Source organism: Lipophrys pholis, assembly GCF_963383615.2.
Source record: "Lipophrys pholis genome assembly, chromosome: 1".
Lineage (NCBI taxonomy): Eukaryota > Metazoa > Chordata > Actinopteri > Blenniiformes > Blenniidae > Lipophrys > Lipophrys pholis.
In genome coordinates, this window is record NC_137635.1 from 43,848,507 (window position 1) to 43,872,015 (window position 23,509).

Below are 23,509 nucleotides of genomic sequence, written 5' to 3' on the forward strand. Positions count from 1 at the left end.
CAATTGACATGCTATACTCGAGGCGGCCAGCAGAGGGCGCACAGACCACGTAGAGCCGCCGACTTTAAGTGGCGTGCGCGAGCTGGAGTCCTTCAACGAGCCACCGCAGCCCGCAGGTTCAGCCGCAGCCGGAGGAGGGAACCTCAGCATGAACCGGTGAGTTCTCGCTTTATTTTAACTTGACTGTAGTCAGCGAGGAGATAGTCACGACCTTGTGTTGAATTCGAGCCACAGTCTCAGTCATTTCTAGAAGGCTGACGCCCGTTATTAGCCTGGTTCGCGGAGTTAGCCTTTAGCCCGAGAGCCAGGCCGAGCTGAGAGCTCGTCCCCTCAAACATAATGTGATTATCTTCACCGCATGTTTCACACACACCTAGTTATTATCGACCGATATGAGCCTGATCTGAGCATTTTCAGTACACCCGGACAGAAATGTATTTTATACGGGAGCATGTTTATGATGTTATACAACTTTGAATGACTTAGTTGTTGTTAAACATCACTGGCTTCAGAGAAACACTCTGAAGGAGGGAATCTGTTGTGATCAATGTGGATTTATGAATCTGATGCTAAAAAAATACTGTGCTTGGCTTTTGTTTTCGAGGTGACAGCTGTATGTTATGAATGCTTGTGGATGAAACATTGCCCATCTTCACAGGCTTGAGTTGAATTTTTAGACTAGACTCATAGTTTCCCATGTGTCCTCCTTCAGAAAATCAGTTTCCACCCCTGATCCAGGAGGTTTGAACACATTTCCAACCTCAGCAGCCTAATGTCAATTCATTTGCATTAAAATGTCAAGGTGGATTTCAGTGGTATTGGTGGACTATGCTTATAGTTCAGTTGATGTCCTGCATGGAAACAGTTTTACACAGTACTACATGTTTTACAGGTTGTACTTTGTCTTGTCGATATAGTTTTGTTCTGGCTGCCAAACTTTTCCAAGTCCTCTTTGCAAATGAGATGTTTATTTGTTGGATTTTAGCTGTCTTTTATCTGAAGCTAGAAATACTTAAGATACACTGTGAAAGCAGGCCAATGTTAAAGTGAGATGTTGTGTAGAGCAGGACAGCTGGTAAACAGGAGATTAGGGTAATTGCACAGGTCAACAAAATCATCGGTTAACAATAAAGGCCAAATTAGCAGCCAGCACAGAAACCAAAGAGAGGCGACCAATAAATGTAGAAAAGAGATCCTTTAATTGTGGGATGGACCATGTTGGTATTTTTCTACGTATTTGCGAAGTTGCTAATACCAGTATGAAGGTATATATCGCAGCTAATTGAAGACGTCAAATTCCTAATATGGTGCGTTCAACAAAGCATTATGCTGACTTCTGATTAAGATTATTTTACTGGATACTGCTGCTTTACAAGCAAAATCTCTGTTTCAACAGGACTTGCACATCAATTAACATATTTATTCTTATATATATATATATATATATATATATATATATATACTATAAGATGCATGTGAAATGATTGCCAGAGTATTTGCAGGCATCCACACCAGCACAGTCTTGCAGAAGCCGGTGTGAATCAGCGAGGACTCTCCTGTGCAAACTGTCATGAGAGCTTGCTGGATCTGATTCAGAGTGATATACTGCAGCTTAGAAGATATGTTAGTGTGGTGAGGTGCTTTGCCATGAATATGACAAACAAAAAACAACGAACCATTTTATAGCCTCCCTATAATATATTTTTGGGTTTGAGTGGGCTGATGGTTCTTTTTGTCTTCCATCCTAGTTTTTCTGCAGCCTAACTTTCTGTATTTTCACTTTATTTATCTTATTGATTGTTTGCGCTCTCTTCAGCTTCTGTCCCTCTAAGGCAGGGGTGCCCAACCCCGGTCCTCGAGGACCCCTGTCCTACATGTTTTAGTCCTCTCCCTGCTTCAGCATGCCTGAATCTAATGATGATGTCATCACCAAGGTTGTGAAGAAGCCCAATAACGAGCCCCTCGTTGCTATCAGGTGTGTTGCATCTGGGAGAGAGCTAAAACATGCAGGACCAGGGGCCCTGGAGGATCGAGGTTGGACGCCCCTGCTCTAAGGCTTTATTTAATACGGTCATTGTATCACAAGGTTAAACCCTCACATGTTTCTCACTCCTGCCATCCGTTCTAGTTCCAGCAGCATGGCGCTGAGGATGAAGGCGGTGCCAAGACATGGATAGAGCGCAACAATGACGCATGAAACCTTCTCCAACTCCCAGCTGTCCGTCAAGGCGGCTGCCCTGCGCATGGTTGACCTCCCGCTTTCCGTCTGCAGCTCCCTGGCACAGGTGAGCGTGTAGCTACCCGTTTTTGATTTGTTTTTACTGTCAGTCAAACTTTTATTTGAGCATTATGCCCCAAACAATATCTTGTATTTGTAATAGTTACTGATGGCACACTTACTGTGATTCATCCAGACCGTTTTGGAGTGTCAGCTTGTTTCAAAACACACAAACAATAGTCCATCATGCCTGAAGTTGTAGCATTTATCCACTTTCACAACACCGAGTCCATGAGAAGCACAGTGCCTTTGAGGTCTGTAAGATATGATTGAATTTGGCACGACTCCATAAACAGGCGCTGTCACTGGCTTATCCAATCAGCTGTGTGGAAGCGTCGGTTCTTTGTGCATTTTACTAACTCAGATGTGCTGGGATGGAAAGACATGCAGCAGTCATATACTGCCGGCCTTTGTACCTTTCAGACTGATAAATGCGCAGTGTGTATGTCAACGGCCCGAGTGTCTCAGTTCACGTAGAAGGTCTGATACGATTAGGACTCTGTGTGAGGAGCATGCCTGGGATGCGGCAGCAGCACATTACAGCTCAGAAGCGCCGCAGACCTGCAGCACCATTAATCATCCCGGCACATTCGGCACACCCCCCCTCTCTATATTTCCAATGTTAAAGTTGTTGTCGTGCCTTCCATCAGACTGTTTATGTAACATAGAGTGGTTGAAAAGGGGCAGCCGTGATGTCTGTGGATAATCAGATCCTTATTCACTGTTTCTATGTATAGACTGAGGGGGCTGCCTGCACACACGATCTGAAATGGACCCTTTTGAATCCACTTGACAGATGGGCCGCTGGCGCTCACTGCTGGATGTTATGAGCTCCGCTGTGTTTAAAGTTGTTTCCTCAGTTGAACTCCTCCTCGACAGACTGATGCTGTCTGTTGTAATGTGACTCCTCCAATTCCTTTTTTTTTTTTTTTTTTTTTTTTTTTCCTGCACAAGAGGTGGAAATAGTTCTACTCAAGCTAGTTATTCTTTTTCTAGTCTGTAGGTGAGATGACATGATTTGTAGGTTCTACCTCACCTTCACTATCTCCCCTAATAAACTACAAACTGATGACATGGAGCAGAAAATATTTGAGGTTTGTGGGGATTTATCTAACCAAAAAAAGGTTGGTAGAATATAGAGATATTTATATCATTGTCAACAATTTAGTGTTTCTAAAGTAAAACTTTCCATCCACTGGGCCAAACGACAGATTCTCATCCGTTTGGAGCGTCACATCTTTTAGCTTGTTAATGTTCTTGGCTGCTTTCCACACGGAGGTTTGTTGTCTGGTAAATCTGTATTGTAGCCTGAAAGAACGTTGATATAAATGACTTACAAGCTGTAACTCCTTCAAACATTCATCGATTTGCTGTCATTTTAAAAATAATAAAAAAATCTCTCTGTAGGTGAGTGTCAGCACAGGCACCAAGAAACTCTTGGCTGCTACCGCCCTCGGTGCCATCTCACTCCTCTTCCTCGCTCGCCGCTTCCAGAGGAGGAAGGGCAAGAAGAAGGCCCTCTCACCTCAGTGGGAGCAGGCTGGCTTCGAGTTTTACTCCTCGGCCGAGAACGGTACGACTTCCCGACACTCATACGTGGTCTTAATCTGGTCTCTTAGCCTCGTTTGTGGCTTCAGACGTCAACTCCCGTGTTGCTCTGAACTGGAAGTGTGGTTGCACTTTGGAAGTCATCTTCAGCCGTTTTTGGCTTGTTGCCACCCATTCTGATGTAATGTTGGAAAAGTGAAAAACAATCAGTGTTCAACCCGATTTCAAGCTGTAAGTTGCCATCTGATTGGTTAAATACATGCACAGTGCATGGAAACATATTTATTTTATTTTTTTTGCATTTAAGTCAGTCTTTTGCTATGTTGTTCTCATTGATGGTTTACACTGGAGTCTGAGGGCAAGCCCATCGATATCATAATGTGAACAACCACCCTACAAATTGAGCAATAAGTGTGATCGTAGTCCAACAGTCCTGTAGGATTTTCATTTTTGTCCCGAAACTGCCATCTTGTTTTACCTTGTCTAGATAACACCAGCCAAAACATCACACTGTCTCTTAACTCCAAGAATGGCTACTCCTCCGGATTGGTGGTCAGTACAGGAGACTACAAGAAACTCTCTGGGTCTCTGCTCAGTCTGGCCTCGGTAAGAAACAGCCACTGTTAATGCTATTTATTACTTTGTTCATTGGTGGGGGGGGGGGGGGACACACGCTGCAGCTACAAGGTTCTCTGTGTTTTCCTTTCCAGGTGAAAAGCATGAACTCGTCCAGCAGCAGCACTTGTGCAAACGATTTGTCCTGCTGGGACAGGGCGGGGGACAACGACGTCTGCAGCGTGGTGAATTTACCAGTCACCACTCCTGAGAACCTCTACCTAATGGGTAAAAACCAGCACCCTGATTTAGCCTGGAACACTGTGAGGGAACAGTGGAAAGCGTTCCGCGTGTGAAGCTGTTGGCCAATGCTGCTCGATTGCAGCAACATGTAAACTACTGCAGTGGCTGGTTTCTCTGTGACTAAAGTGTGTGTACGTTGTTTCAGGTATGGATCTGTTTGAGGAGGCCCTGCGGCGCTGGGAGGAGGCGCTGACCTTCAGGAGCAGACAGGCTGAGGACGACGTGAGCTGTGCGTCGGTTAAAACAGGAGCAGGAGACGCCATCGCTGAGCAGAGCATGGAGGTTAGTTAAGAACTGGGGCTCGATTCGCTGTCAAAGAATCCGCTGATATCTTCATCCATGTTGACTCGGCGACTAATTTCCCTAAAATTTTCGTTACTTTCCATCTAATAATGTCAAATGCTCAGAAAACGGTCCAACATGTTACACAGTTTGTATTGAAGTACTTTAGATATTGTTGCGCACTCTGTAGCTCCAGTTCAAGATGGTGTCTGGTGCATTATATTGCAAGAAGATAACCTGTGGCCATGAAGACGGTTGGAAATTCAGCATTCTTCTGATCGTGATTAGTTGAGACTAAAGGTCTGTACATATTGTTCAAGACCAGAGGAATGTGTTCTCTCCCTCAAAGGCTTTTCTTTTTTTCCTATTGTGTGATTGATCAGAAATTTTAAGTGGCTGTGATTCATGCGGAAGTGCCAACTCCACATTATTTACACTGCTGCACCAGCAAGGGCTGCAAGTACTGCTGCAATAATGATGGTAGTTCTTTTTATTAGCAAAGTCATTTTTCATATACAAACCAAAGAACCAATGTCACTTGGGATATGCCTTCATTTTCTACTACAGTAGTATTAATGACAGATTTATACATTGCTTATTAATTATAATCCAGTATTTGATTTCAGTCCATTTCCTCAATTTTTTTTTCCACTTGTGCTTCTTGGAGTCTGAGTATTTGTGTTACGTTTTCCATTGAGAAGATTTCTTCCACAATCTTTAGCCATTGATCCTTTGTTGGTTTTGTTTCTTTACCCCGATTTCTCCTGATTGCTTGTTTTCACCAAAGCATCTGTTCATTGCTTTGGTGAGAGTGAGTTTGTTCACTCTGATGTTTTGTCAAATCAGAGATGTGTAGCGGAGGCTCTGCAGCCGTTCTTAGAGGCAGACTGAGTGGACTTCTTTACCAAACAAAAACGCATAAGATCGACTACAGTTCTATGTGTTACGTTCAATTTCAAGGAAGATGTCCCATATATGTGTGAACAAACCAGGATATTGCTCAGGGATCTCTGCAGTTCACATAATATCTGTAGCTTCTGTAGAAATAAAGGGAAATTTGGATTGTCCGCCTCAGTGATGGCATGCTTTGGTTCTTTTCATACTTACCTGAGAAGTTCTTGTTCAGATCGAAGCTGAAAATCTCTGGTGTTTCCTTACTTGTGGTGTGTATGCTGTGTCCTCAGTGTATTCGTCGGACATATTGCCTGCCTCGCTGGTTTGGCTTTAGGTTTTACTGCCCTCATGCCCCGCTGTGGCCTCCTCTTTGTTTTCCAGGCGTATGCTCGGAGAGAGAAAAAGGTTGCTTTATGTTCAGATCAATAGGGTATATCAGCACAACCTTTTACCATGTACGAGGTCCCCACTTTACTGTAACATGCATATTGATCTTTGCACAATAGATTTGTTTTTGTTTTTTACATAGAATACATTGTGTTATATTGAAGTTTGAGTTGAGTTCTTGATTTTAGTCCTGCCAACATTTTCTGTGTTTTCTGGGTCGCAACAGCCCACAAGAAGAAATATAAACAACCTGGCTAGTGGACAATCCACCAGCGTCTCAGAGGATAAATTGTATAAGAGCTTATTCAGTGGCTTTGGGTTTTGGATTAGTGCAGGTGAAATGGTTAAGCCCGGGCACCCAAACAGACGAGCTTCGTCTTAGTTTAGAAAGCTCGTTGGAAAATTAGGTCGTGGGACTGGAAATAATATCGAGTAAAGAAGAGAAAAGGTTCAAATATCTCAGGGTTACGAATCGTCTCTCGAGTTTCAATCAAGTGCATTCAGTCTAATAACAATGTTGAGGTCAGGCCTCGGCAAAAAAAAATACAAGAATTATTTCTCATTGTGCGACGTGCTTGAGTTAATAAAATGCGTCAGATCGGGTGTGATTGCAGATTTGGTCGATTCTGTCAGCCTATTGGTAAAAATATCCAGAAAACATCACCATCTATTGCTGTTTGCACTCATTTCACATCCATATGATCCGTGTCGATTGATTGTGTGTTTTAGGACGTGATCAGCGCCGAGTTCATCCACAGGCTGAAGTCCCTGCTCCAGAGAGCGTACCACCTCCAAGAGGAGTTTGAGGGCGTGTTGTGCACGTCTGAGCCCTCGTCCCACAGCAACAGTCAGGGTGAGTCACTGCTACAGCGTTACATAAACCTCGCACCAACCGACATAGAGGAATACATACGGCACTACAAAGCAGTAGTTTTGTATGTATTCACTGTGAAGCAGTCAGATACGTATTGTGGAGTTCTATGAATGTGGTTATTCAATTTTTTAAAAAAAAATTTCAGATAAAATGGCTGATGTTTTGGGCAGAGACGACCTCGACGATGCCTGTCTGAGAGACAGCATCAGCATCGCCTCCAATGACTCCTTTGTGTCTGCTGCAGAGGTAACAGAAGCTCTGAGCTCAGCTGGAAATTCTCCACATCCCCCATTTACACTCCAGGATTTGCTGGATTCTGTCAGTCATTGTGTTTTCCACAACAAAAATAATTGAAATTATAACGACAAATAGTAGGTTGAGTAATGACTGAATACTAAAACAGTGACATCATTTTACAACTCGAATTTATGAAGGTATTCATTGGGATGTCTGAAAGCTTGGTTATGGTTTTAAACCCACTAATTCCAATTTCTTGGCTGTAATCAGACTTGAAACTGGCAGAAATGTCAATCAGCCATAAAATTATGACCTAGTATAAGACCGTTCCCTTTGTAACAGCATCTCAGAGCTTTCTATCAGAATCGGGTCGAGCTGAGCTTCCAGAGCTGCCATGGCCATGATCCTCAAACTTATAGTTATTAAAATCTTTAGTTCCCCAAGGTGCTTGACAAGGATTCCCCATTATTTTATATGATCGTTAAACGATGAAACGCCTACAGACTCCTTTATGATGAACTAAATTAGACCTGTGGGGTGGTTTACCATTGACCGACGTTTAAGGTGCAGATCTGCAGTCAAACTAGGTCATTCATGCTGAGTCACTATAAATAGAGCTGAGGCATTCCTCGGCGAGGATACAACACCAGGCTGTCACTCTGCAGCTGCTCCACCAGCACTTTCACCTGCTGTTAGTGTGCTTTAATAATTTATACAGCTTTAAGTACATGCAGTGAAGCTCTGGTGCAGCTTTTGAGAGCACATGGATTCATCCAGCCTCATCGATGAAAATACATGAACGAGCCTAATATTTGTCCCAAAAAACAACTGTACAAGCAAAAAAAATCACAGACATGAGGATTGATAAAGAATGAGTCGCCCTGTAGTCCATAATCGGCTGTTTCTGCGGTCTGTGTTTTAGCTGTCGGAGCACAGAGAGCTGAGGAGCGTCTACACGCTGGGTCACCACCCTTTCTACGACGAGGCCCTGCAGATGGCCGAGGATGGCAAGATCTCCTGCAGGGTGTTACGGTAATCACACTTGGATCCCATTAACACAACGTTTGTGTTTCAGAGAGCTCGGACTATGAGCAAGACCTATTATTGACTTTTGTTTCATAAGACGTTTTACCTGGATGTTTTACTTTCAGAACCGAGATGCTGGAGTGTCTCGGGGACTTGGACTTTCTGGCGAAGTTGCACTGTGTGCGTCAGGCGTGTCAGGTACACTTCAACATAGTTCAAGCACTCTTTAATACCTGCAGGTCGAGGCCATTTGATGCCAGTTTTAGGATTAAGTGACAGAACTTTACAGTGTTTTTGTTTTGTCTTTTTGGTCTTTAGCTCATTCTGTGTGAGAGGACCACCCGGCTGTTTCTGGCCGACACGGGAAAGAAGATCCTGTCTTCTATTATAGTTAAAGCACAGAAGGTAAGACTGGAGGTGAGAGAATGAGCTGGTCCACAAGACATTTTGTCACCTCACCATTATGGTTTTGTTTCCAGAGCCCAAAGAGATTTGAGGAAATGTTTGAGGAGATGATTTCTTTCCTGGAGCACACGGAGCATTGGGAAAACACGGAGGTGGAGCTGGCCACTCGAGGAGTAAGTGCTCCTGAGTCGGACTCTGATCAGCCGTGAATATGAAATTTCTTTCCTTCCGATGCGTCACTTCCAGAAAGTAGCTGGTACAGATCAGTAATACACCGGCTGCTCCTCCTCACCAGGTGAGGCATCTGAACTTCTACGACATCGTGCTGGACTTCATCCTGATGGACTCCTTCGAGGACCTGGAGAATCCACCCATCTCCATCCAGAACGTCATCAACAACCGCTGGCTCAACAGCTCCTTCAAGGAGACGGTGGGCGAGACTACAGGGTGGAAACAACCAACCAAACGGCTAACGTGAGCTCATGGGGTGTGTTTATTCCACAGGCGGTGGCATCAAGCTGTTGGTCCGTGCTGAAGCAGAAGAGGCAACACATGAAGGTACAACTCGCTTCTTTGGCTCGACGGATCACCGTTTATTAGTTGCCCGCCTCTCACGACCTCTGCCGTGCTTCTCAGATGCCCGACGGCTTCATCGCCCATTTCTACGCCGTGTGTGACCAGATCAGCCCCATTCTGGCCTGGGGCTTTTTGGGACCAAGGAGCTCGCTGCACGACTTCTGCTGCTTCTTCAAGGTCACAAACCTCTTTCATCAACGCACACGTCAGCTGACGAGGCAGTCACTGCCAAATATTTATTGTAAAAACGAAGCTTTGATCCTAAACCTTCGAAATTCATTTCGGCTGATGGTGAAAAATGTAATGGATCAATATAACTCTAGAACCAAAACACTTACAATCATTTTAAGTCAAGAATGTAAAATCCCTTTGACTTCAATAGAAACTTCATAAATCAACACTTGTATGTTTTTATGACCTATATTTATTGAACCTCATCCATCCTCTACAGAACTAAACATTCAGCTTTTCTCTGGATTTTAACCTTTTAAATGCCATTTGACTACTTGATGTGTCATTGATAATGATTAAAATCCATTAATTTATAAAGTTTTTCTTTTAACATGATGGGAGGCTGGAGGATCTTAAGTGTTTTATGATGAGTTGAGAATTGACAAGATTTTTAGTCATTTTTTTGTATCGGATTTAAATTTTACTGTCCTTTAGACATTAAGGACAGAAATATTCACTTATAAAAATGGTACAAATGAACGTTCCTTTGAGTTTTTTGGTTAAATATTTTGATTATCATGATCAACAGTATCAAATACTGTAATTATGATTTTAACCCTTTAAAAGCCAGTTGATGGCATTATCCTCATATTTCTTTGTTAAAGCATGAGACGTGCTGGGTTTTTTCTTTTTAACCAGTGTTGGACACGTCACGGGTTTCCCATCCCATACTAACACAGTCTCTCCCTCCAGGACCAGGTGCTGTTCTTCCTGAAGGACATTTTCGACTTGGACAAAGTGCGTTACGTGACGGTGGAGAGCCTGGCGGAGGACATGCTCCACCTGCTGCACCGCCGCTCCGCGCTGCTGTTGGCCTACCTGGGAGCCGACTCCCTGCGCCACCCCAACGCCTGCGTCCCCCCGCCGCTGCAGCTGGTGCCCAGTGGCCTGCAGGAGGCTCGGGTGCAGTGACTGAAGCGTCCACACGGGGAGCCGAACTCCCCGCCATCGCTTTGTACGTGTGCACAGGTGACCCGCCTCCACTAAAGACCCCTTCCTCTTCTTTTCTGAAGTGCCATGGCAGCGTGCGCTACTTTCAGATGTCAGCAATAATACTCGTCATTGAAACTTGCTGTGAGACCGGCGTCGATTCTCATGCTGATAGTGAGCAGTGTAAATTTAAGGGAATATTTATTGCTGCTGTGTGACAATTGAAGGTATTTTAGAATATTTATTTTATTATACAGCCAAACAATGCAGTTCTTTTGTAGGTGTAGTCCTGCCTGAGTGAGTGTGGACAAAAGCTTTGTTAGATTTATTGTTTAAATATCCTGCAGAGCAAGCAACGCAAGATGAAATAAACACTGCCATCACAAAGCAAATGTCTTTTAAGAGCGAGAGAAGGAGTCGTCCTTAAAGTATGAAAACTGACACGTCATGACAGCACGTCGGACAAAAACGCATAAAGCCTTACTGTAACGTCTTCAAGCCTTGTCTTTGTCTCTCTACGTCAGCCTGTGCGTGACCACCCGTCTTCGTAACTCCCGAGGTCTGAACGCCTCCGCCGTGATTGAATGTCTGACAAACACAACGAACACCACTGAACGAACCGGCATTTGCTAGAATGCACAGATAAAGATCAACTCATCTTGGTCATTTAATAGATTTGACAACTTTAAATCCTGAAGGTCTTACTTACGCTGCAAGTGGAGAAATGTGCTCTCGAAGCTGCAAGATTATCGATTGTTCAGAAGGCAAAGATGTTCAGATTAAAAGCAGAAATATAAACCTGGAAGATTCCACCTTTAAGGCCATGATTAATTTATTTTTTTTCAGCTTTAGACATTTAAAAAAAATGATGTGCCAGTTTTAAATGAGAATCTGAAGGTTGAAACCTAAATGTCAGTTTTTGATTTATGAAAGATTGTCTTTAGGTTGTTTGAGATAAACCGATGGCTCAGAACAAGCTGTTTCAGGTAGGTGTGATGAATTTGGAAGGCTTGAGGGATTTAAAAAGGTGCAGGAGATGGGAACAAAGCCCATAATCGAAGTTTTATTGGACATAACAATTTCTTGAATATGGAATGGATATGAAGGGGAGAAGCACATGACCAAAAATGTCTTGAACATACATGAAAGTGATGGACTGGCGAGTGTGTTGTCTGCACAGCGAACGGAACTACGTGTTTAATCAACCAATAAAATGTGTTAAATGGTTGGATTTGTGTTGTGATTTTCTTCTTATACATTTGTCCATTAAATTAACACTGACATGTGGAGCCTCATAATACAGTATATTTAGGAACCTGTCTCCTCTTCAATGGAGAAAGACCAAGTTTAGTCCCACCATCCAAAAACTAATATGGCTGTGTGGTTTCTCTCTGTATGCACTTGACACCCAATTCATCCAGGATGTGACAAAAAAAAAAAGTGATGTCTGAAAATGAAATCTAAACCACAACAGTGGCTTCATACAATAACCAACACAATGTGGTTTGTTACAACTTTATTAATGAACATGGCAACATATCAAAAGTCAGAACAATTCAGAAAACAAACCAATAGATTTATAATACACAGCACATGAAACCTTGTTTACCTCTAAGGCATGCTCCTTGCTTAGTCTTCTACACCCCTCGAACTGTGTTGAAACACCCAGCAGCCTCAAACACACAGTAATGTGACCTTTTGGGAAAACTGACAACCCCCAAAGAATTCAAAGTACACAACAGTTCCTGTCCTCGTCCAACTTTCTAAAGCACATTTCCTGTTTACTAAAAGGTTATTGATGAAGGCATTCAAGCGAGAGAGAGAGAACAACCATCAGACAACTCCATAGTGCACCATGGTTTGGAAAAGACATGTATCTGACCAACAATTCAGATCACAGAATTTTATAGCGTTGCTTTTTCTTTTGATTATCATTTCTTTTTTTAATTACCTTATCACTGGAGCTCTTGAACGGTCTACGTTCAGCAGTGGATTGACTCAAAGGATTCCTCCTTTTGGGGACAAACTACGACACGGCCTGATTCTACGACCTAAGCCTGCAGCATCCTCCAACACTGTGAGCAAGAAGTGAAGGCAGCAGCGTTTCAATAAGAGACTTTAAACTGCACGTGAGGGCAGATTCACACCACGACAGAGATCACTCATTTAAAGAAAAAATTAAACGTTTAACCCTAGCAGATGGCAACATGGCATGCAGTTTTATTTTTAATCCAATCTACAGCATCAATACAGTCGCTGTCAAAAAAAAACACAACTTACCAGAGTGCAAAGATCAAAGCCAATTATAAAATATAATGCACATACCACAATGACAACATTTCCTCCTTTGTTAAAATAAATCTAAGTTTGGAAATACAGCTCGTGTCATGCAGTTCATTCATGAAAGCAGATCTTATTAGGGCGGGGGGGAAAAATGGCTGTTCATTCATGAATATCTTGGACATTTCTAACAACACAGGTAAGCATTTATTTGCATGTGTACTGGTCATGTCACTGGACAATAAAAAAAGAAGAAATACACTGGTTTCCTTAGGTTGTGCTTACCTGTGTTATTGCAGCAGAACCTAAGGTGCAAGGTCAGGGACGACACTGCAAAGATCAGATATAATCGCACTGTTTGCCATCAGTGAAAAATGCAAAGAAATTATAATTTGCGTTTTTTTTTTTTCTACCTCAACATCAACAGCCTTATTCACAAACAGTGCTCATTCAGAACAGAAGAATCATGAATACTGAGCTTGCACTTCCACTAATCGCATTCAACATCATGCTCATATAGGACATTAGAAATGATCAGCAGAAACCTAAAGCATGCTACGCTGGAAGAATTTTATATGCTGCAATTAAATGGCATTTTTATATATTTAGGGAAAAAAAAAAAACATTGACTACACAATGGCACTTAGCAGGTCAGAGAAATCACAACGCAGAGAAATATCCCACATCCTAAACAGTTCCTACCAGCCGCTGACATTCAAAACCCTCAGTTTGGAAATGCTACCTACACACACACACAATTTATGAAGAAAATATCAACTCTGGATGTTATGCAGTCACAAAGGATAAATCTCAGAAACATGTGGCGCAAGAATCATCACAATCTCAAGTGCTATGCCTGTCCTCAGAACAATTCATACTTACCCACAAACATGGGATGGGGGGAAAATGGCAATATTTGAGAAAAAGAACTATATTTGCAATTCATGAAGCATCACAAAAAGGAGCAGAGGATTTCTCAGAGGTCAGTACTTACATTATAGGAGGGCTCAACTGATGGATGAAGACTGCTTAGCCACCCCCGACCCTACAACATCTACCTTCTTATACTGGATAAACACTAACAAAAACGGGCACAGCAAACAACGTGACTTCTTTTTAGCAATGTTTTTATATTAAAAAAACATTTAAAAAATATTTTATACATGTGAGTTAGTTCACAATTGGGCATGACAAAACGTTTCAATGCATGTATTTCCATTCAGTGGCAATAATTTTTTAGTTTGCTTTTTTTTTTTTTTTACCCGACTGTCCTGGGAAAAAGAACAGCATGGAAATCGATGGAATAACACTAAAAAATATATGCAACATTTCTTGTGTTTTATGAGGAACATGTGAAGAAGAATGCTTGCTTACCGCTGTTTTTTTGTTTTGTTTTTTGTCTAAACTCGCCTGTGGAGGAGGAGGAAATGGCTATCAGGGCAAAACACAGTGCATACTACCTCGACAATGTCAGCAAAGCAACCAGCAACGCAGTTAATGCATGAGACACCGTATACACACACACACACACTTCCTGATGACAAACATTTTCTCTACAGCTAAAAAAAAACATAAGTGTGAAAACAAGTGCAAGTCTATCAACAACGGACGGCTGCTGGATCACTGCGTGTGCATTAAAGTATCTACGAGCCTTTAGAGACAGTTGGAGAGAGACAGGACAGCACAACTTGGAGTTAGCCGATTTTTTTCCTTTTCTTTTTGGACAATCAATCTGTAACACCCGCAATTTAACTCCCTCTGCCCACCCGCCATATCAACACAACCGTACAGGGATTCATTCAGGTTTAGGACCACCGTAACTTACCAACACAGGAGGTTTCAGTTTGTTTTATTGCAAAAACACAACAGGCAATAGCATTTTAAAACTGAGATGATTTACATGGAAATGTCTACAGTTTAATAAACATGAGTTCTAATCACATTGAATGTAGATACAGGGCTGGAATGACCATATGTATAGTTACCTCACTAAAAACAAAGCATTTACAAGAAAAACAAAGAGAAAAAGAAAGAAAGAAAAAAAATAATAATCGGAGGACGTGTTCGCCGGGTAATCTGCCATCTGTGTGAAACACTTTCAAACCAAGGAAATTTAAGATCTTCATCAAGGCGTCTGCATCCAAACATTTAACAAAGGATTTTGTTTCGACAATGTAGCATTTACTTTATGTCCACTTCACATTACTGGCCCTGTGCAGAGGAAATACATAGAAGATACATTGCATGTTAACAGCAGAAACTGGACGCAGCTTCCCAAATTTAAAATAAAAACACCTGTGTCGGGAGGAAGGTTTTTTTTTAGTTAGTGAGGCGGCTGCAGGTCACTGGAGCCCTGTGGGAGCCTGTGGGGGGAAGTGGTTACGGTAAAAATGGACTGAGTATGTGAATGTGGAGAGCAGATTCTCAGCGGGCGTGTACCTGAGGGGCTTGTGGCGCGGCGCCCATCGTCTGGGGATTGGCCGTGCCGTAGTACGCGGCCTGTTGCCGGTAGTACTCCGCCCAGGCAGCGCTATAGTCCGGCTGGCCCCCCGGCTGAGAGGCGGCCGCAGCGGCTGTGGCCTGAGGCGCTGCTTGACCTGGACGCAGACGCAAAGACCGTGTTGGTAGAATGTCGCAACAAAGGAAAGAGAATTCTGCACATTTTTCCAGTCACAATCAGGGATGAGCGAGTCTCGTGTAGAACTCATTCAGATTAGGTTCCGTATGTAAGAAGGGGAACGAACCCACCACCAATGTCTTCAGGTGGCAGGTCAGAAACCTTCTGCCTTTATGTCGGGCGGCTGTGTGAGCAGCACCTCTACTCCACAGAGGGCTGCTGAGAGAGACAGCCACCCTAACACTCATCACTCAGAGACGACATGAAGCCTGGCGAAAAACCTCACCGATTCCCTCCATCTCACAAAGACTGATTCGTTAATACAGCAGAGCGGAGACACAATGTGAATGTTCTCTACGTCACTTTTTATCAAGTCCAAATGCAGTAAGCTTTCAAAACAAGGTCAACAGCTCATCTATTAATGTGTTCACAATTTATACAAAAGTCTAGTTTTTATTGCATTTTTTTCTAAAATATCAAGTGGTGCAATTTAATGTCAGTTAGTTTACCGTTTTTTCCTCCATTTGAACTGTTTCACTTTTTTTGTTAAAATGACTCCACGAGTGACAGGAATTCTCATCATGAGCAGATGCAGCAAAGAGCTCTTTTAGATAAAACAGTCCAACCTTCCTTCAAGACTTAGGCCACGTTTACAGGACAACCAAACAGAGGGAAAACCGTAACATTTCAATGTGCCTTTCGTTTCCATGTAAACAAAACAAAAAGTAATCAAAGCCAATTATATTTGAGATTTGGAAAAAAATTTGAATCACATGTGCGACCTGTTTACAGCCACGGTTCTAAAAGCAGTGCCAAAATGTCCCTATACTTCGACATGATTCCTAGTCAGTATTTTCTTGCTTTTTTACTTGTTTTGTACACCTAAATGCCACATTAAGGAGGAGCTCCACCTCTCCTTCAGAAGGTGGATGGATGGACTGTGTCGGCAAAGGGCTCATTAAATTCATTCTTGATGTCAAACGTGGAAGACTCACCTTGTTTCTTATAATACTCCTCCCAGGCTTTTGTGTAGTCCTGAGGTTGCTGATTCTGTTGACCTGTAAACAAAGGAAGGCTCGTGTCAACGCATCTGCTCGGCCAAAGCTACAAAACACAAACATAACTCCTACATTCATTGCCAACAATAACCCACAAGTCGCACATGGTCATCACTTAACTTTACACACACATTCAACAACAGTAACGACATTCATGGCGCCTCTGTCGTCAGTGTGGATGAAGCCCTGGCATATTCTAGAAAATACGCTACTCTAAGCTGAGAAAAAAAAAAAAAGGTGGTTCTGTGTCGACGGCTCAGTCCTGCAGATCATGAAAGTGTTGCAGTCTAAACAGCACAGGCCTCAAACGTTAACCCAAGTGGAGGCACAATGGGAACGCTCCACGGCAGAAAAGCCACGGCGACAAACGCCCTGACCTGGAAAAGAAGCTTCTTCGAGATCCGGTGGCTGTTTAGACTGCCTTGTGTTAATAGGTGTACACTGAAACTACGTTCGTATACCCATTTTCTTGTAATATTCCTCCCAGGCCTTGGTGTAATCTGCCTGTCCACTCTGACCTGCAGCCTGTGGGTCACCTGTTAAAAAGAACGGTACTTGTAATTAGTGAATCACTCTCAGCAGTTTGTCCTGCACCTGCCTGGGCTGGGCTGAGGAGGAAATCTACTCTGCCCTGGGGTAACATAAGATGTTTTAAAAAAAATAAAATAAAATAAAAAAAAAGACGCTGCTCTGCGAAAGCAAAACCATTTTAAGGTCAAACAGCTTCAGTTTGCGACACCAGTTAGAGGTGACCACACGACACCAATGATCGACTATGCTACTCTGGACTAGCTCTGCCTCCTCTACATGAAGCGCACACCCCGGCTCCGAGTGACGCTAAGAGCACCGGTTACCTTGACCGTTGGTCTGAGTCGTGCCGGGAGCGCCGCTGGTCGGGGTCATGGGGGCCTGCGGCTGCTGGCTGTACTGAGCGTAGTATGCTGCCCACGCTGCTGCGTTGGCGTCGGCTGCGGCTTTATCTGAGAACCACAAAAGACGCTACTTTAAAGTAAGCCGCAACCAGACTTTGAGCATTGCTCCTATTGGTCACTGAGCTATGAATCTGTCCTGTGTAGTCCTGGACCAGCACAAAAAGACAGGATCAATACAAGTCCTGAAATATGTACTTTTTATTTTATTTATTTATTTTTAATATGGCCAGCATCGCTCCGGACCTGGTCCAGGGAAAAAAAAAAAAAAAAAGAAAAAAAAAGGGGAAAAAAAACTCATTTGCTCAATTTGCAGCACGCTTTAAATAAGGATGAGAGGAGCTATGCACAGCCAATACAATCACACATATCAAATTCATTACAACAACTGAAATACTTAAAGCCTTTGTAGTTTTTATTAAATCATGAAAATCATAATGACTGCATCTAAAATATTACCAACTTTCATATTGGTTTTATTTTTTTAAGGAGCAGCCATATAGAACACAATCAAACTTTTCACAAAGATATTTGCTTTTAGTATTAATTAAAAAACTGACTTTTCGGGGATATTTTAGGCATTTTTGAGATACAACTAAACATTGTTGAACTATGCTGAGACAGAGGATAAATCAAACACTCACTTGGATCTGGTTGTCCCTGCTGCCAGTGTGGGTAACCATTGCCCCATCCTTGAGGCTGATAGGGAGCAGGAGGACCACTGATGAGAGAACAAACACTCATTAACTCTCCATATATCAGATAAAACCAGTAAACATTTGCTTATAATAATTCTTGCAGAAATGTGTGAACGCTGCCATCTTGAATCTAAAGCTTCTGTTCAAGTTGCAGCTCACTGCATTTCAAAGCATCTGCATCAACACACCCAACTCAGGCGGTGACACCAGGTCAACCGGTTCTGCTTCACTAAATTTGAGTGGCGGCTGAACTTTGAGCTTCCCCTTTATGCTCGAGCTCTTTGCTATGACCAAGACTGAGGCTCACCACAGAAAAATGATTAAACCAAATCTCACGCATACCAAAACAATTCTTTGATTCTGATTGACTCATGATCAGGGAACCAGTGTCAATATTCTTGTGAATTCTAAGATCGTCAGATGACTTACTGTGGTCCTGGTGGGCCCTGGTTGTACGGTCCAGGATTGTATGGCCCCATGGGAGCACCAGGCGGTCCAGGAGGTCCTGGAGGACCATGTGGGCCTGGTCCTCCATGTGGACCAGGGGGCCCGTGTGGACCACCCATGGGGGTGACTGGACCCTGTGCGGGGAAACAATAACAATTAGTAAAGATTTTCCAAAGATTTCCGCGGATTACCTTTCACAATCACATTCTCAGCAGCTCACCCCGATCTTCTCCTCCACCAGCTGCCGGGCATAGTCGATCTGTTGGGGCGAGCCTCTGACGGTGAACATCTTGATGTTGGGGTCAGCGTTGGGCGGAGGGTTCCTCTGGAGCTCAATTCTAGCTCCAGACTGTTGGCTGATGCCTTTGATTGTCTCACCGCCTGCAAAAAGATCACATGTGTGCATGAATGAAAGGAACAGGAAGTAAACTGCAAGTTCCACCTAATAAAATTGATTTGCTTTCATTATAAACTCAGTCCCTCCGCCCACCTTTTCCAATGATTAGGCCAGTCTTCATGGTTGGGACGGTGAACGTAAACTCCTGTAAACCACCCGGGGGGCCCATGTTCCAGTTGCCCTGCCCGCGGCCACGCCCCCTGCCCCCGCCATGCCCTGGGGGGCCTCCAGTCTGGACGCTTCTCAGCAGGTCAGATATGATCTCTGCTGCATGCTGGGCCTGGTCGGGGGGACCCATGATCTGTGCTATCCTTTCTGGCGTGCTGCCGTCATCTGGAAGTGAGGAAATTGTGACAATTAGCTTCTATCACCGAGATCAAAACTCAAGAAATGTACATCACTGCATTTATAAAAATAACTATTCCACTAGCGTGTCCCTGTAATAATCAGTGTCCAGGTCTCAGTTCATGGTTAGGGGTTATACATCAGGCTGTCAGCGTGGTGCATGAGTTTTCATCATTGACCGTACACGATTTCAACATAAATTCAGACAATTCTTCTGTTTTCTGACCACTGACCGGGTTTGAACTGGATCCTGACGCCGGTATCGTTCTGAATCTTCTTAATCATTTCTCCGTTTCTTCCAATAACTATTCCAACTGCAAACCGTGGGACGGGAACCTGCACAGACAAACAGGACCACATTCTTAAGATGTTGCCTCCAAAACCAGTCAAACGGCACAACATGACTCAGATACTTACGTCTAAGCTGTCTCCACCGACGCGAGAACCATACTCTCCCCTCTGCTCCCTGAAGCCCTGATCTCTGATTAGCTCCATAACCATCTCTTTGGCTTGCTGTGGGGGAAAAAAAATAACACATGAAACATGACTAGAAGCCATTTTAAATAGTTAAGATTTTAAAATATATGCGCATATCCTGGCTTTAATGGTAAACGTGTCACATGGATCAATGCTCACCTGAACTTTGAAAGGCTCTCCTGAAATGCGCAGTGGCTTGTCTGCGCCTGTGTTTTGGGGTCCGTCCTGGATCATGACCATCTTCACTCCAGCTCGTTCCTGCAGGTTGAGAGGTTGTTTGGTGTTTTGGCGGGTGAAAATTTAAAACGTTAGCCCTCCGTGTATCCCTTTAACTGAGCACTCACCTGAAGGCTCTTTATAGTTTCTCCTCCCTTCCCAATGACGAGTCCAGCTTTGGTGGCAGGGACCATAATCTCCTGAACAGTCATTCCCGGACCGTCGTTGTGGTGGAAGGCCGGGGCAGGTCGGCCTTTCTCAACGATCTCCGTTAGTAGTCTCTTTGCAGTCCTGATTGGGAAAAACAAACATTAACCATTTGAAATGGACATAATCATTTTAAAATGACGTTACAGAGTACAACTTTAATCCTTGACTACTTGGTTCAAAAAAGCCAGGTCTAGTGGGAAGAAGTCTACGTTATTCTGGTGTAGTCAGGTCTAGTACAAAGGGTGCAGGTTTTTATTTGTTTTTTTTAATAAATCTAAATTGAGATGTAGATTAATGAATCAGGGTGTTTTGAACGGCGGAGAGTCTGGTTTTAGAATATATACCATAAAATAATAGACGAATGTGTGTCTACATTAAATAACTAATTTCTGATTTCTGTTTGAAATAGTGTTGGCCAGTTTTAGAAGACCATTTATAGTTTGGTCTACAAGAGTTTACCACTGGACTGAAGTATCAAGCCTTATTTTTGAAGAAACTGAGATACATCATTTGGAAAATACTGGTCATGTCTACAGAATTTAAAGTGGAAGTCAAGAATTTAAGCTCAGAGTTTAAAAGGTCTGGGTTCTTTCTTTTCTTTTTTAGGATTTTAGCACTGTTTTTTCCTTCTTTATTTGGGGGGGGGGTCCTTCCGATTGCCTATTCATCTAAGAGAATATTAATCAATTGCAAAGACAGGAGCACTTACTGGATTGATTCTGGCGGCCCCGTTAGTGTGACCGACCTGTCTGGCATTCCTCCACTGTCTGTAAGACACACAGAGGAAGATGTAAATATGAAACCCTTCAGAACCGTTGAGTTGATCCAGTACGAGCCACAAAGCAAGCTTACCAGGTGCGATCTGTATTTTACATCCAGACTCCTGCTGAAGACGTGATATTTGCTCCCCTCCTCTGCCGATAACTAAAAGACGAAATGTCTTAATCCCAACATCATGAACATTGTGTTTTCATGGTTTACTGTTCGAATAGAAACTTACTAAATCCAACCATCCCATCGGGAACCTTGAATTCTTCCGATGTTGACCTGAGAATGACACAACAAATGATTTAATTCAATAGTCCAAGGCAAACTGGAGGAAGTAAGTATTGAAATGAATGCCTACCTTGGAGGGCCACCCATTCCTCCAATGGCAGAAAAGGCTAAAGGGAAATGTAGAAAATGAAAATGGTCCCACCCACAATTCTCTATCTATTTCAGTTGAATATTACAGATATAAAGATGACAAAAAGTCACTCACCATCATTTGTGGCCACTTTCTTCGACTCTGGCTGGTCTGTGACACGATACAATCGCCAGCATAAGTACGACTCATTATACCCACACTTATCAATGCTCTTCAATGTCAAACAATCACAATTTACACATATCAAACTGAGTCATCAGCATAACTTGAAATTCCAGAAAAAAAACTAACAATTGAAGGACACTCCTTTCATTTCTTCACTATAAACACCTTATTGTGAAATTAATAGTTAAAAAGTTAAATTATTTTTGGAGAATAGCTTAGTTTATGGGAGATTCAAAAGAGCTTTTATTTGCTTAAACCAATACTGGAAAATCAATTAACACAGTCTGCTTAATTCAATCTTTATAACAGATGAGTGGGATTAAAGAGGTCAGGATTTTCTGAAACTATCAACCATTAGCTGTAAACATTAAAGTTTTGATGAGTGTGAAAAGGAAAGCAGAGGAGGTGCCTATATCAAGTTATACCGAGCAAGAAAAATAAACAGGTTATCTTATTTCAGATGGACAACACCTTGTGACTCAAGGTTTGTCGTTGCCTGCTGTATACAGCCAGCAAAAGTGCAGCAAATGGAGCTCAAGGAGCAAAATTTCTAAATTGTGTGTACACACAATGAGTTGAATCACTTTAAGTTGTCTTTAATCAAGCTAGTAGTAGCACAAGAATAGCTTTACTGGTCAGACTCATACTCTTGCAGCATTTTTTGGCATTGAGATTCAACTATACTACATCTGTGCTATTTCATCAATAATAAAGAGCCACATTTTTTTTATTTCCACTGCTGAAATAATGCTAGGTATCAGTGGTGACAAGCTGGTTTTTACATCCGAGCTTTTACACTTAAATATTAAGGTTTATAATCCAATACTATTGTCCATTGTCCACCTGTTTGGCAATTAATTCCTACACTGTCTAAACACTAACACATGGTTAGGATCAGTTTTCAAACAGCTGCGGAAAATGAAACAGTGAAAACATCATTCAACTCTATGCACATGCCCACAATTAAAAAGCATTATCTACTACATCAGGGCAATGAGCTGCTTATGTGATTAGTAATAATGAACAGAATGTTAGAGTTACTGATAAATATGCACAGTCATTTAAACAGTATATATTCAGTTAGGAACATTTCTATAGAGGCAAATACAGTTTAGTTGCTACTAAAACACGCAGGCAAGCATTAACTATAAAGACTTGCATTGAAATCGATTTGAGCCACTGACCGATATTCAGGTTAGGCATGGGAAAATACCCACCAGCGTCCTCCAGGGGCCTTTTCTGGCCTCCGTAGCCGAACTCGTTCGACGGGGGTCCCGCAACGCCATCGCCACCGATCTTCGCTGCGATCTGAGCAACAAGAGGAAGAAGGAAACGATTGAGGTGATTTTATTTTTTCGCTCTTCGTAGTCCAGAGTTTGAGGAGTCACACAGCCTGCGGCCTTTACTTCTCTCCGGAAGTCAGCGCCAACAAAGAAGAGTATCAGATTTCACTGCAGGGGGCTCGCTTAACTGTATCAGCACAGATCAAAGCTCGGATAAATCTGGACTATTTTATGATTTGTCCGAGGGCTCAGCTACGATGGCTGTATTCTCAGATTTTTCTATCTACCCTGCGGTGCAACGTTGCTCGTCACTAGTTAGCTTAGCGGAGCTAGCCACGAGCTCACACGGCGGACTATAACGGGCAAACGCATTCCAAAGAATGTTCTTCTCACTAAACTATCTGAAGGTGTTTTTACCTGTCGGGCTCGTTGCAGAGCGTCTTTAAAAGCGTCGTTCATTCCGCCTCCGCTGTTAGAGGACGGGGGAGCCACGCTGCTGTAGTCTGCCATATCCGTTGCTCCTCGGCCGCTCGCTACAAGATGGCGGGATTCTTCGCGGGGGGCGGAGCGGAAAACTCGCGAGCTAATGTCCTAAATCTCGCGATAATTCAGTTTTTCGGACGATTAAAGAGGGAGTTTTTCCTTTCCGCTGTTGCTTATGCTTGCTCTTGTAGATTCAATGGATTTCTCTTTGTAAAAAGCACATAATTTGTT

General features: G+C 42.9%; 2 protein-coding genes across 16 annotated transcripts; one reads left to right on the plus strand and one right to left on the minus strand.

Moving 5' to 3' along the window:
* Positions 1-51: 51 nt before the first annotated feature.
* On the plus strand, positions 52-11,754 carry miga1 (mitoguardin 1). Of its 3 annotated transcripts, XM_080485864.1 has the most exons (17): positions 88-156; positions 1,935-2,034; positions 2,129-2,285; positions 3,686-3,851; positions 4,314-4,432; positions 4,537-4,669; positions 4,830-4,966; positions 6,977-7,100; positions 7,267-7,367; positions 8,281-8,390; positions 8,510-8,582; positions 8,703-8,789; positions 8,864-8,962; positions 9,085-9,219; positions 9,294-9,347; positions 9,426-9,542; positions 10,290-11,753. In XM_080485864.1, exons 3-17 carry the CDS (start codon positions 2,187-2,189, stop codon positions 10,506-10,508), a joined length of 1,773 nt encoding a protein of 590 aa, XP_080341990.1. In that variant the 5' UTR covers positions 88-156; positions 1,935-2,034; positions 2,129-2,186; the 3' UTR covers positions 10,509-11,753. The 3 variants fall into 3 exon arrangements, with proteins under 3 accessions (XP_080341989.1, XP_080341990.1, XP_080341991.1); XM_080485863.1 differs by lacking the exon at positions 1,935-2,034 and having other exon boundaries at positions 52-156; positions 10,290-11,754; XM_080485865.1 differs by lacking the exon at positions 88-156 and having other exon boundaries at positions 1,934-1,975.
* Positions 11,755-13,157: 1,403 nt separating this feature from the next.
* Positions 13,158-23,346, minus strand: fubp1 (far upstream element (FUSE) binding protein 1). Of its 13 annotated transcripts, none has more exons than XM_080462885.1 (20): positions 23,213-23,346; positions 22,730-22,820; positions 21,462-21,497; positions 21,327-21,363; positions 21,201-21,247; positions 21,053-21,124; positions 20,910-20,967; positions 20,119-20,281; positions 19,934-20,032; positions 19,715-19,810; positions 19,531-19,633; positions 19,046-19,285; positions 18,776-18,936; positions 18,538-18,689; positions 18,055-18,131; positions 17,336-17,461; positions 16,943-17,017; positions 16,419-16,481; positions 15,246-15,403; positions 14,067-15,017 (listed from the first exon to the last, which is right to left on the minus strand). In XM_080462885.1, exons 1-20 carry the CDS (start codon positions 23,303-23,305, stop codon positions 15,009-15,011), a joined length of 1,956 nt encoding a protein of 651 aa, XP_080319011.1. In that variant the 5' UTR covers positions 23,306-23,346; the 3' UTR covers positions 14,067-15,008. The 13 variants fall into 13 exon arrangements, with proteins under 13 accessions (XP_080319013.1, XP_080319015.1, XP_080319011.1 ...); XM_080462884.1 differs by having other exon boundaries at positions 22,697-22,820; positions 23,213-23,337; XM_080462879.1 differs by lacking the exon at positions 14,067-15,017 and adding an exon at positions 15,030-15,169 and having other exon boundaries at positions 22,697-22,820; positions 23,213-23,337.
* Between the last annotated feature and the right edge of the window lie 163 nt (positions 23,347-23,509).

Excerpts from the sequence above, each read along its gene's own strand:
- fubp1 (XM_080462879.1), bottom strand. The coding sequence starts at position 23,305 with ATGGCAGACTACAGCAGCGTGGCTCCCCCGTCCTCTAACAGCGGAGGC. Across the intron at positions 20,282-20,909 it reads GGGCCGCCAGAATCAATCCA|GACTGCAAAGAGACTACTAA; the intron begins GTAAGTGCTCCT and ends TTTCCCAATCAG. Across the intron at positions 18,690-18,775 it reads TGGTGGAGGAGAAGATCGGG|GGTCCAGTCACCCCCATGGG; the intron begins GTGAGCTGCTGA and ends TTCCCCGCACAG.
- miga1 (XM_080485863.1), top strand. The coding sequence starts at position 2,187 with ATGACGCATGAAACCTTCTCCAACTCCCAGCTGTCCGTCAAGGCGGCT. Across the intron at positions 3,852-4,313 it reads TTACTCCTCGGCCGAGAACG|ATAACACCAGCCAAAACATC; the intron begins GTACGACTTCCC and ends TACCTTGTCTAG. Across the intron at positions 7,368-8,280 it reads CCTTTGTGTCTGCTGCAGAG|CTGTCGGAGCACAGAGAGCT; the intron begins GTAACAGAAGCT and ends TCTGTGTTTTAG.